The sequence below is a fragment of the Pleurodeles waltl genome, chromosome 10 (genome assembly GCF_031143425.1).
Source record: "Pleurodeles waltl isolate 20211129_DDA chromosome 10, aPleWal1.hap1.20221129, whole genome shotgun sequence".
Taxonomy (NCBI): domain Eukaryota; kingdom Metazoa; phylum Chordata; class Amphibia; order Caudata; family Salamandridae; genus Pleurodeles; species Pleurodeles waltl.
In genome coordinates, this window is record NC_090449.1 from 769489142 (window position 1) to 769503154 (window position 14013).

General features: G+C 39.7%; 1 protein-coding gene across 2 annotated transcripts in view; it reads left to right on the forward strand.

Annotated features, from left to right (window-relative positions):
• The window catches only part of ENKUR (enkurin, TRPC channel interacting protein), a 73994-nt gene that overhangs the window by 18372 nt on the left and 41609 nt on the right, over positions 1 to 14013 (forward strand). Inside the window, exon 3 of one of the 2 annotated variants that reach the window (XM_069211365.1) lies at positions 12483 to 12712. In XM_069211365.1, coding sequence (XP_069067466.1) covers positions 12483 to 12712 — 230 coding nt within the window. Of the gene's footprint in view, positions 1 to 12458; positions 12713 to 14013 lie in introns of both variants that reach the window. The other variant, XM_069211364.1, reaches the window with a different exon arrangement.

A 14013-nucleotide genomic window follows, 5' to 3' on the forward strand; every position in this document is an offset into this window, starting at 1 on the left:
TGGGGAGAAGTTTTATGAAGATTCATTAAACTGCACCAAAGTTATTAGCAAAACAGAAAACGCTTTTCCGATGGAAACTCTGACTCAAGTATAACTACACAATGGTGTAAAATTGTATATATATTTGTGTGTGTGTGTGTGTGTGTATATATATATATATATAAATATATACATAAACACCCTACTGGCGATACCAGTAGGTATTTATCATTAGGACCTAGTTTCCATAGGAAAAGCATTTTTTGTTTTGCCCATACATTTGGTGCAGTTTAACAAAGGTTCACAAAAGTTTAAAAACTAGTTTACTACTGACTTTTGCTTCTGTTTTGGGGTCCTAAAACGTGTTTTCCCCGGCAATTTCCCACATGGACTTTGGACAGGACTACATGCCGAACCGCAGAACGGAATTACACCAAATTTGGCAGAAAGCTAGATCTTGGTCTAGAAAGTGTGATTTTTGCCATTTGATGTAAATTCAGTTAGTAGTTCTGGAGTTATTAAAACAAAAGAAATATAGATATCTAGGGTCCCGGATCCTTAGCGGATCTAGTCATGGAGGATCCGCGGATCCTCGAGGAAAGTAAGGCTCTGATTGGCTGACCACAACCTGACAGGAAAGTTGCAGTCTCCATTTTCTTTCTCGCTTGGGCCGGGGGAGGGAAAAAAAAGGAAAACACACATAAAAGGTCAGTAAACAGGTATCCTGACCCCATAGAAAATAAGAGTCCCTCAGGGACCCCTCGTGGGCTCCAAATTGCCCTTTTTTTGGCCAATCGGCACATCTGCAGAGCCACTGCGGGGCTCAGCACAACCCCCAGTGTAAATTTGCTATGGATCCTCAGATCCAAAGCAGACTTAAAAAAAATACACCCATTCCTACATGAAACCTGTGTCGCACATTGCCAAAGGCCGTGGCCAGCATGGGGTTGGGTGCACGCAGAGGGAGTTGTCTGCAAGAGGCCAGGCCCTGCGGCCAACCCCCACCATGGTGCCATGGTTAGACAATTAAAAGGCACTTTGGCACATGAACCCTAATAAATTACAAAATTAACCTTGAAGCCTCACACCTGGCAAAAAATCTTATAGGTTCATGGTAATCAAAGTTTTGTGTTAAGTCATATACTGCTGACAGTATTGCATTGTAGGGTTTGTGTTTGTGCTTGATGTTGGATCCCTTTATGGCATTTATTCACCAGATTCTTTTTTCTAGGCATGGTGTACTACAATGAGAGCACTCCATGAGAAATAGAGCAAGATTCTGTGTTGTATCTTATGTTAAAGTGATAGCCCATGATTAAGAGCTATGCGCTTTAACCTTGGAGGAAGGTTTAATTAAATTTGTCAAAAATAAAAAGTGTATTTTGTTGAAATCCATACTTTTCCAAAACCAATTTCAAATACTTCAATTCATCCTCATGGAACATTCACTCAGTGTGGGAGGGTAGCAAGATGAAGAGTTTTAATTTTTACTTTGATTTAATAAAATCCACTACTGTATTAATCACAGGAGTATTATTATCAAAGATGGCTACTACGGATAAATGAAGCTCGATGAGGAGTAATCAAGAAATGTTACATTTGGTCTAGTCCAATGGGTCTTAAGCTGTGGTCTGGGGCTCATTGTAGCCTACTCTGGGAGTCCGCAACTGTTTCAAAATCAAATATTATTAACATGTTGATAAAATGTCTATAAATAAAGAAGCAAAATGTACAATTAACACTTTTAAAGCATTCTAGAAATGTGAAGGAATTTGAAACTGAGGCTAAAATTAAGTTAGTATCCTCTGATTGATTCATAGGAGTAGTGGAACTACATCAAACAGAACAGAGTATATGAGTGGCCTCAACTGAATTTAGAAAAGTTCTTTCCTATTAAAATTAAAACATTTTTTTAAAATATATATTGCAGGTGACTTTAATAAAATACTTATTCATTTGTGTATTTGCTTGATGGATGCTTGTTTCTGTATTTTTGTATGTTACTTTGAGGATCAGATCATCAAAAATGCTTAGGCCGTGATACTCAGCTTTGGGTAATAACTCGGTGGTGGTCCCTGGATTCCAATAATGATTACTTGGGATTCCCTGAGTTCCAGTAATAACTAATGGCCTGATTTAGTGTCCTGCGGACAGGGTACTCTATCACAAATGTGACAGATACCCCGTCCACTGTATTACAAGTGCCATAGAATATAATGTACTTGTAATATGGTTGACGAGATATAAGCCACATTTGTGATGGAGTAACCCATCCACCGAACTCTAAATAATGCCTAGAGTGGAGGTGCATAGAAGTCAAAAGGATAAGTACCTCTGGCTTAGTCTATTTAGTAGACCTTTATTTTGGTGTTTTAATTAAGAATTTAGAAGATTATTGTGATGAGGGACAAACATTGTAATAGTTCCTTATCTATCTGAGGATAGAAGGTTTTCACAGTGGCTGTCAGTTGGACAACATGCAATTAGATAGCGGATTTCCAAGGGGTGAGAAGCATGGAGAAAAAGAGGAAATAGGAAAGGAAGGTCGAAAAATGATTATTAGTGAAGGTGCTATCAGAATATTAGAGCTTCTCAAAATATTGGAAGCTTCTATTTCTCTTCTCCCTCCTATCTTTTTTTTAAACAAAAAGAAAGTGTGAAGCATTTTAATGGGGTCTTTTGGCACCCAGAGTTTTAATTTTAAAAACCTTTCATTGACAGCTAGCGCCCCAGGGCTACCAATATTATTGCACTTCAAACGCATCACCAAATAGCTCTCTTTGGGCATTCACCTCTCTGGTGGTAGCAAAGCAGTCAAGACTTACTCTAGTAGATGTAGGGGGTTACAAACTTAGAAGCAGCATTACAGTAACTACACTCTAAATAACTTGGTGTCTAGCCAGTGCTATGTCTTCAGTGATGAATATTACTTTTAGTTACAAGTAATTAAAATGAACATTTAAAGTGATGATGCAGAGTAGAAATCAGAATGTATCAGAGGCTCTCAACCTGTGGTCTTGGGGACCACTGGGGATAAGTAAAGCCTACCTGGGGGGTCCACAACCGCTAAGAAAATTAAATAATATTAACAGGTTAATAACGTGTATAGCAATAAAAAAGCAAAATTGAAAATGTAAACTATAAAACGTCCTGTAAATGTGAAGGAATTTTTATTTGGAGGGTCAAAATTAAGTTGGTAGCCTAAGATTGATTCATGGGACAGTGCAAGTGCTTCAAACAGCATATAGTATGAACAATGGGTTACCTTAGTTAAATTTAGGAAAGTACCATTCAGATTAAAATTGTGATTTTGCTAGTTTTTTAGGTTCGAGCTCAAAAGTGCTAAAGTTGTAATCTCTCTGTAGGCTTTTAACCACACCCACTCCTGCTATTCATTCTTTGCTCTGCTTGTTTTAAATGCTTCATTTTTATTGGTGCATTTTGTGAGATGTCCCTCCTTTGGGTGCTGGGTTCCCTCCCAGGAAATTACACTAAGTGAACATTTTTGTTGGCCATCACCCTACGTCATGCTTCCTCCTATAACAGCGTGTGATGACCCCACCTCCGGTTTCAATTTGCCTTTCAGCCCAGCTGTGATCCTTTCTAGACATTCATGCAGAGAGACAATAACTCTTGCGCTCATGCTCAGGGCAGCCATGGCACTTTGAATTGACTTGCTTCTGTCAACTGTTTTACTTTTCATTTTCAATTTATGTGGCAAGAAAAGTCCAGTTAGGAATTTACAACGCTAATAGCTCTAACTAGAGGAAATGCGAGACCCATTGCATTGCAAATGCTTGTCTCTAACGTTGATGGTATCTGCATTCAAGTACCCTTGAAGACTTCAGGACTCCTCATTTTTATTACTATGCTACTAACAAAGTCTTAGTCTATGGCACAGAAGTGTCGGATAGAAAGAATACAGGTTCACAATCCTGATATGCGTTGACCCTCTTTTTAATGGTCTTTTGCCCTAACGTCAGTTCTGTACATCTCAGTTGGCCACAGCACCATATGCTGAATTTCCATGTAACCAACAGTAAAAAACATCTTTATTTAAAAAACTACCACTCAATTACCGATGGGCACATAAAAGGTGTAGTTTTAGGGTGCTGTGTGTCTCAGTGGCTATCATGGCTATCAAGGAGCTTACTGTTTTTCTGGTGGAGCGGATGTATTGCTAGTAGACCGGAATCGACTTTAATGTCCCTCAGGAATCTAAACGTCAAGGAAAACCTGCACTGAAGAAAGGGAAGGGGATGTCATCTCTCCTTCTCCAAGACTGGTGAAGGGGAAAAGATCTTTACATAAAGGGTCAGACTTATATGAAGTAGAGAAAATGGCTAGGCCTTCAACTACAAACACAAAAAGAGCTGCATCTACTGTAGATCAGTATGTATTTTAACATCAGATGCTCTAAGTTCGAACATATGCAATCTGCACATCACTTTACCGCTTTAATTTATTATGAAACAATGCATGACATTATCTGTATAATGTAAATTCAGGTTAAAACTCCTAAGCATGGAGCACCATTATCTCACCTTTGACATTTCATAATCTCATGTGAGAAATCCATAAGGCTATGTGATAAATACATTCATTATAAAGTCTCAAAGGGATATTTTTTACAGTGAAAGGAACCCTTCATCAGTTTTTGTGATGTGTGTCATACTTGGAAAGGCAATTATGCGAGAGAAAGGAAAATTCATAAGTTTATTAGGTATCAAGAAAACACCAGTCCTTCCACATTTGGGTTCAGGGAGGCGGGGTATTGCCTTATGAAGTGACCTCTTGTATCTTACTGGGCCCACCACTAATGATCAACCACTAATGATCAACACCAAGGGTTAGGACAGCAAGACTAGTTTTGTTCCCCAAAATGTCAGTGTTCATCTTGCCTCGGGTCAATAGGATGACTTGTTCAAAACCAGAAATTGATCAAGGGTTCTCCTGAGGACGTGAAACTGGTGGGATGCATTTCAGGAGCAGCAATATGAACGTTGATTCCAGTTAGATAGTTGTCTCTTTTTGGGTGTTCCTGCAAATCATGTCAAGCTATTGAAAATCAAGCTTGTTTATAATAGGTGTAGATGTTTCTGTATGTCTCTCTCAAAATGAGCCATGTCCCTCAGGAGTTGGCAAGCACCGGTTCTCTTACGTTTTCGGGCTAAACCTACATTTGCTGCTTGCCAATATCCATCTTCCTTCCTTGCGGGAGCACTTCTGTTGCTTCCTTCAGCACGCCAAGTGCAGTTGTGTGTGGAAAAGGGTCCTGAGCACAGGTTGTAGTTTCAACCATGGAAAGAGTCAGAACCACCATGTTATGCAGTTATTCACACGGATCCTCCATGAACTCCACCAGTATAGCCCAAGTATGCAGGCCCGGCCTTTATTCCTTTGCCTGAAGGATTAAAGGTGAGGTCTGCATGCCTGGGCCATAATTCCGTTGCCACTACTGTCGCCGGGTGAGTCGCTCTCACTCAGGTTGGGGGTTCACTTTGGAAGGACGCATGTAAATCGAGAACAAGTCTGCTGAGAAACAGCATAGGAAGAACATAGGGCAGACCTGAAAAATCCGGCATGGCAGTATGACACACCTTTTCCAAGATATGCAGACGACGTTATCTTAATAATAAGGCAAGGGCTTTAGTACACAAAGGAACAAACAGCAATTTGTATACGGGCTCTTGGGTTCCTTGAAAAAGCAGTAAGAAAACGTTTCAACATGTTTTTTTCCTGAGTAGCGCTAGCTAGAGCATTGGTGTTTAATTGCGCAATAAATAACTTATTTTGCTACTTTACGATCTGATGATATTCAGTTGATCAGCCTTGGAAGGAGATGGCGCTGCCAAGATTAAACTTTATTACTTCCTGCAAAGTCTAGTTAGCAACGAAGGCTCAAACTCTGACCCAGCTCACCGGCTTATAAAATGACTGGAAGCACGACAGCGTTATTGGACAAACACAGTGCAAATCTATGTAAACGAAGGTCCTAACATGTGAATCACTACAGAAATCGCTGCACGTAACTGGGGGAGGAGGGGTAGGAGGGCAGCAATTAAAGGCCTATACGTATGACACAAAACAGACATAGATAAAAATACACTAAATGAAAACGTGATACATGACACATGAGCCAATCCAAAAACCGAATGCTGAACTACGAGAATGTTAAAGCCTACCAACGTTTAAGGTAAGAGCTTTTCATGAAAAAAAGATAAAAGGCACACTGAGGAGCAGAAATCAAATGATGCTGCTACCAAGGAGATGAACAGCTTTGTGCCCATCACATAACTATTCCCCTGTGTGATTTGCATTGACTACTGCTGACCAATGGTTCGATTAAGGAAGAAGAGAGTAGAGAGTATTGGCATAAAATCAATAACATAGTTTATGGGTTTGGAGGCGCAGCATGGAATGTAAATTATTTTATTTCAGCTAGAAAAAGGAATTAATTTATGACTGCTATTAAGGAAAACACACAAATGATGTTGCTGGTTTTCTTAGTTTCATGCAAAGGGAAATTTTGAAGGAGAAGTGGTGTCTCAAGGCCATAGTGTCTGAAGAAAAACTTGAATATCCAGAGTGGCCATTTTAAGTGTTATTTTTAATGTATCTTTATTGTTTTTTTAGTAGAATCAAAAATAATCGCTACAATGTGCACATAGGCATGAGTGGCTCTTATTGTCAAATTGAGAATAGTACAGTAGACATTGATTTTAGCCCCGACACTTCTCCCAGAGTTGCAGGAAACATCCTCGTGTTACACAGACAGTATGTAGCTCAGCTACAAGGTAAACGTGGGGCATATGTGTCCGTCACCATGCACAACTGTATCAGACTGTTGTTAACCAGGCGAAGAGAAGTAAAATAAAACAGATACCCCTCACCCAACCATAAGGACTTTCAAAGCTGAATTTAGAAGTCACCTTACGGTATTAGGGAGGAGAGGAGCGCTCTAAGATGACTTGGCTAGGACCACCTACTACACACGTCTAGAGGGTATTGCAGATGTCTTGAAAGGGTAGTCGTGGCTCGGCAGCTGTGGGTACCACTAACCAAGCTGAGAGAGAACATGGAGCAAGACCCACCTCTTGGGGGATGAGCCCTGTAGTCCCTCAGGGCTCAGGAAAGTGGAGTCACAGGCCTCTGGTTTGTAGGATGGGCGAGTAAGGGGGAGAGAGGGTTATGCTATGTCATTATGGTCCTCTGTGTTCTACTCTTGACACTACGACCTGCTTGCTGTATGTGGTACTTTTGTCACCGGGGGACCGCTGACTGACTAAATCGTGGTGAAAGTACTCCAAAGGACCCTATTTCACAATAAAAATTACTGTGATTTTGAGAACATGAAGCTTGCAATTCATTAGTCACATAGAGATGCTGCATCCCTGTGAGCTATTACTTGATAGCTGTATAAAGTAACATGTAAAGGCAACGAGAATGAGAAGGAAACGAGAACAATGATGAAAGCTAGATAGTATCTGCTGCAGGGCAAGTGTTCCAGGATATTTTACAAGGTGAAATGTAATTTCTGTTTATTATAACAAACCTTAGACCGTTCTATTGGCACATGGCATATAAACATATTTAATTAAATCACACCCAAAATAAGTCATAAAATAAAATTACATTTTAAAACACGATTACAGCCCAAAAAATGCTACTCTGATCAATTAAACATTTGATTGACCCGCCGCTGCATTTATACAGTTAAGAATAAAAATCGGCGCGAAATATAGATGATCATGTATCAATGGGAACGTCACAAAGAGTGCATGCAAGTTGTGAGGCAGTCACATCGTAAAGTGGATATTCACAGGAGGCCTCGAAACATTCTGAGTCTCATATTGATAATGCAGGACGCAATTTACAACCCCATACAAATGCCTGTGAATGCTGCAAGGGGCACGTGGAAGATACAGCAGACCTTTTCACATTCTCCTTCCTCGGATGTCAACACTTAAAAAAAAAAAAAGAAATTAAAAAAAGACTGATGATCTCTTTGAAAGACATCGTCGGAGCATACAGCTATCCCTATGACCACTGCCTGCTCCCTCTGAGGCTGCACACAATGATTCCCTTTGTGAATCGCTTATCACCCCAGTGCAACCACAACTACATCCCAAACCCCTTGATCCATACCTTTGCGATTCTCAAACCAGAGGGAATGCATCCTTCACACACTCTCCTATTTACCATTCAAAAAAATGTCTATGAGACTTTTCCAGGCTTTGGTACATTGTAAAAAGGTATTTTAAGGTTGCAAACTCTATGATTTTGCAAAGTACAGTCTCTGCAGCTGCAAAATACCTTTGTAGAGTTTAGGGTACAATAATTAAGCTTAATTTTTCAAAACAGAGCAGAATTATCAGCAGTATCTACTTAGCTAAAACGAGCAGAGCCTTGGATCACTCACTATAGGATGGACTGGGATCAATTGACTTAAAATGAAAATAAATACAATAATAAAGTAATAAGGTGTTTAGGATCAAATTTTGTCTAGAAAATATCATGAGGATACTAGGAACAGATATCTGAACTGTTCTATTCTTATCATCGAAAACCACTTGCTCTTTGTTCTACAAAACGTTCGGATTTTTGTTTTCTTCATAAATCACACAAGGCCTTAGAGGTTTTCTGGCAAATAATGTAGATCCTACAAGTGTTATCTTTATAACCCACTCCCCAAACTTGTTTAAAGGGAAACACACAAATAGGCTGTAAAAAACTAAGGACGCCTTGAACATTTAATTAGAATACTGAAAACTAAATTGAAAAGATATCTTGTTGTCTGGCCTGGGAATACTTCAATGTAGTAGAATTCAATCTTAATCCTGCCAAGCCCTTGTCCTTGTCATTGTGCCATTGTTAGAAATTGGGTTTCCGGTTGGCTAGGGTAGCCACCTAAGCCAGGCAGAACCCACCACTCTAGTAAGAGCAAGTAAGTCACACCCCAAAGATAACATGTGCTCACCCCCTTGGTAGCTTGGCACAGAGCTGTCAGGCTTATCGTCCAGAGGCAATGTGTAAAGTGTTTGCGTAACACACTCATACCAGTCGCACAATAAAAACACAGCAAAAGGGACTCCACACATGATTATATGAAAAAAAATGTTTTCTATTGTATATATCATTAGACCAACAATGACATCAGTCATAAATACTGTGCATATTATGCCAAAAAAATCAATATTCAGGATACTAATGATGAAAGAATTCATACAATAGGTATCAGCAGATCAGCTATCAAACGCATCAGATTTGGAGTTTGGTGCAGAAAAGCAGTCCCGATTAGTCTTTTGAGCAGGGCAGCAGTCCTTCTGACAGAAGCTCGGTCCAAATTCCAAAAGTGCTCTAAAAACAAAGGGGTCAGAGCCCTTGTACTTATAATAAAAAATGTCTTTGATGTAAGGGTGGACTTTAAAGGAACCCTTTCAAGTGTAACACAAACCCCTTTCAACCCAGCCCTGGCTGCAGAGATCAGTAGGGGGTAAATCAGTTCTTTGTGTGAGGGCAGGACACAGCCTATTGACATGAAAGGTATGAACAACCTCTTCTGTCTCTCAACCCAGGAAGACTATCAGTATGCAGATGGACGCAGATGTCTCTCCTACAACATCTAAACTTTCCGGTGTGTGGACTGTCTGGAAAGTAAGCACAACTTGTAATTGTCACTTAGCCCTAGATGTGGATTGGAGTCAGGCTGCAAAGCATATAGAGTTCTAAGCACAGAGAAAGGGCCACTTTCTAAAAGTGTCATTTTTAAAATAGTAATGCAAAATCCAACTACACCAGTAAGCAGGGTTTCTCACTACCATTCCAGAAATACCAAACGTGCCTACTCTTCTCCTTTCAGATAAGAAATTACCACTTAAAGATATGTAAGAGAATTCCCAATGCTAACCTATGAGAGGAGCAGCCCTCACAGTACTGAAAAATGAAAAGGCGGTTTGTCACTACTAGGATATGCAAAAGATAAGAGTACATGTCCTACCTTTTACAAGCACAGCACCCTGCCCATATGGCTACCTAGGACCTTAGGGATGGCTGATGTGTAGTAAAGGGGAATGTAGGCCTTGGCAAGTAGTTTAAAATGCCAAGTCAAGATGGTAGTAAACTGTGCACACGGGCCCTGCAGTGGCAGGCCTCAGACAGGTTTAAAAGGCTACTTCTGTGGGTGGGGCAATCAGTGCTGCAGGCCCATTAATAGCATTTAATTTACAGGCACTGGGTATATGATATGCCATTCTACAAGGAACTTATATGTAAATTAAATATGCCAGATAGGTGTAAGCCATTCATCCTATGGTTTAGGGGAGAGGGCACATACACATTAGCACTGATTAACAGTGGTAAAGTGCCCAGAGTCCAAAAGCCAGCAAAAAAGGGCCAGAAAAATAGGAGGAGAAAAGCAAAAAGTTTGGGGATAACCACACAGAAATAGCCATTTTCAACACCCATTGTATAAATGAATGCCTTTATTTATGTTTTGGTTAGAATATAGCAAACAACTATTAACTAATTTATATCTGTATCAATACTCTTCTACATCATATCAATAGCATCTGCTTTACATTCACCTAGTAAGGACACACATTTTTAATTCAGTCCTATATCTTTACTACAGTGCTGATCTATGTCAACTTCTTGAGGATCAGTGACCCCATTTGTTTAATATTTACATCACCAAGTTGTTCAATCAATAGTTCTTTCAGCTGTCGTACAATCCTCATCCTTAAAGACTGATGAAATCCTCTCCTAACTCAAAAACCCAACCTTGACCCAGACAAGCTTTGTAACTGCCGCCTCATTACATCCCTTCCCTTCCCTGGAAATATCATTGAAAGAGTGGTTGCTTACCAGTTTCAAGAGCATATCAAATTCCCCTTCCAGTCCCAGCAGTCTGGATTTTGCCTATGCAGACCGGCATTACTAAGGCACTATAAGTAATGTCATTCACTGACAATAGTGATTCCTTTCTGTTTTAATGGGTTATATCTTATTTTACATCTCTTGAGACATGTTTGTCTATTTTATACATCCTTTAAGACTGACAGAAAATCCTCTCCTTCTCAAAAGCCCAACCTAGACCCAAATAAGCTTTCCAACTACTACCCCATTACTTAACACTCTCCCGTCATGTATGTTTAAGACACTAACACTGCCCTAAAATATTCACTCTCTACCTCTCAGGCAGAAGACAGTTTGTGATGTTCTATCATCACACATCTCCCCAAATTTCGATCCTATGTGGAGTTCCATACGGCTCTATTCCCACTTGCAAGTTGTTCCTTATACACATTGAGCTACTGAGAGTACTCCTAGCCAACAATACATTGGCACTCATCAGTACTCTGATGACACACATTTATGTGCTAAAAGTGTTGACATTATTCTGACACTTAGATGCTGTCCAAACCTCTTCCAAACCTGGATGTCTTCAGTTTATCTCAAACATTGAGTTTATCTTTATAAATGGAAGAACCTGAGCCTCTTATCCAGTAGTGGTCAACTTTATGAACTTTGATGGCTTCTCTTGCTGTGCATCATCCTCTATCAAGGACCACATCCAGAACAAGCATTTGCAATGCAATGGGTTTTGTGTTTGCCCGAACTATAGAGATATTAGCGTTGTAAATTCCTATATGGACTTTCCTTGCTACATAAATTGAAAATAAAAAGTAAACAGTTGACATAAGCGAGTCGATTCAAAGCGCCATCGCTGTCATGATCGCGAAGGAGAGTCACAAAAGGAAAAAGAAGTTCGCTCACAATCAAACGTTTTGGCAGTCGGGCCCACAGATACATTACAACACTTCAGAGAGCTTGCACACTGGACCTAAAAAGGCATAAACAGCTTAGTTCCAGCTTTCATTACTTGCAAAATTAAACCCTTCCTCCATCATATGAAGTTCCAATCCACATACTTTTTCCATCATCATTGCAGTTCAGCAAAGACCTCAAACCTTTAGAAATAAATAATAAAAATAAATTCAGATAGAGAAATAGATTTATGTCTTCAGAGAAGTATTCACTTTGGTACATAGAGTTAGATGTGAATGAACAATAACATTTATTTAGAGCTTGAAATGGGAATGGTGTCTTCAGGTGCCACATTTGTATTTATAAGACATCTGGTGGTCCACTACAGTCAAATATTTCTGTGCAAATGAGTGGATGGAGGGGGCAGCTGAAGGGATGGGTTCAATGGGACTGGACCGTTTATAAGCATGTTCGTTTTCCCTTTAACTAAATTTCAAACTCTCAGTGGCACTTATCTAGAAGTTATGAACTTAAGAGCATGTTTTCCATGGGCTAAAGTTAATGCAACCACAACTCCCTACTCGCAAAAGGTTACCTCAAACCACATAGCCTAAAATGCGCTGCTACATTACTATTTTGTTGCTGGTGAATTTGTTTGTACACTTATCTACAATACTAAATGGCCTGCATTACTTTCTTGTGGCACCAAGGAAGTGTTATGTTTGATTTTTCAGAAAAAACTGAGAGGTGCGTAGTTGATGAGAAAAGAAAGCCAGCCGTTCCGCGAAGAACAGAACAGCCAATCATGGGAGTTCAGACGAAAAAAAACTTTATAACTACCAATGCAACCGAAGCGATTCTGGGCGTTCCAAAGAAACCTGAACACATTTTTGTTGATAGTAGGAAAGGAGACAAACATCCCCTTGAAACATCTGGACTTGTTCCAAAGTACATCAAGAGAAAGGTATATTATTGTCAAATTATCTTAAATGATCTATATTAAATTGTGCTTCTTGGGTTTTATCATTCATTTGCATTTACCCTTTTACGGTTGTATCTTTCTTTTTCATATGTTATGCTGTTTGTAAGTACGTTTTTATAAATGAATATTTTTTTTAGGCCAATTTTCTGCTAATTCTCATTTTGAGCTTATGGCAGGTATGGCAGGTGCAGATTCCGCTGCATCTGTCATTCACCTATGGATGCACTGAAATCTGCATCTATGATAACTGTATGGCAGTCCTGACCAAGCCTGCTGAGGAGGGCGCAATGCAAAAAGCTGTAATGTCCTTTGTCTGCATTTCCCACACTGTTCACTGCTCATGAAATCCCCGAGTGGCCTGGTGCCAGCTATTACTTGCGAAATGCAATGTGCATTAATATACACAGGACCTTATTGCCTGTCATTGTCAGTGTGCTGCTATGAGTGACCTGAGTGCTCAGCACGGAGTATACTGACATCAGTAGGCTGCCCTCACAAAATGCTGTTGTCTTGTTGTAGCTGACTGTGGTGTCAGAAACATTATCTGGCATAAATATTGTGTTCTAAATATTGTTCACGGAGATGTGGCCACATTAGGTTCAGATGTTCTTTTATTAGCTTCAAGGGGACGATATTTTTCTTAGTGACAAATAACAATATTCTGACCATGATATTCGAGTGCCATACTTGGGAGCCATTGTCTGTATGAGCTGTGGACATGTGCTCACCTCTGGCGTTTAGAACATATCTGCACTAGCTGCTTAGCCCTACCTCTTCCAGGAGGTCCTGGTATTAACAGAGGACCCCCAGGTCCAGAAGCGCAGACCCACATTTGCAAGGGTCTGTGCTGCCACAGTCTCATCAATCAAGCCTTAAATTTTCTGATGTCCTGGACATGCATACATGAATATTCCACAAAGACCAATATGCACCAGAAATTCACATTGCCTGCTAGAACAAGACCCTTACTAGAACCTGAAGGGAGGAGTTTAAACGTAAAAGGCAAGGAACCTATAAACAAAAAAAATCAATACAATTGTTTAAAAATGAAGTAAATTAGTGGATAAATAAATATAAGTAAATGATACATAAATAAAGTAGATAAGTGAAGCCTCTCTTCACAAATTAGAAGCCGCAAGTTCAAACAAGTACTGATTATGTCATAACATTTTCTGGTTTGTTACAATCAATAGAATTACTATTGCTTCTTATTAGATTTGTATTTTTAATGTTATTTATGTGGCACAACAAAACCTTTTGCTGCTCCGGCAGGCAAAACAAAT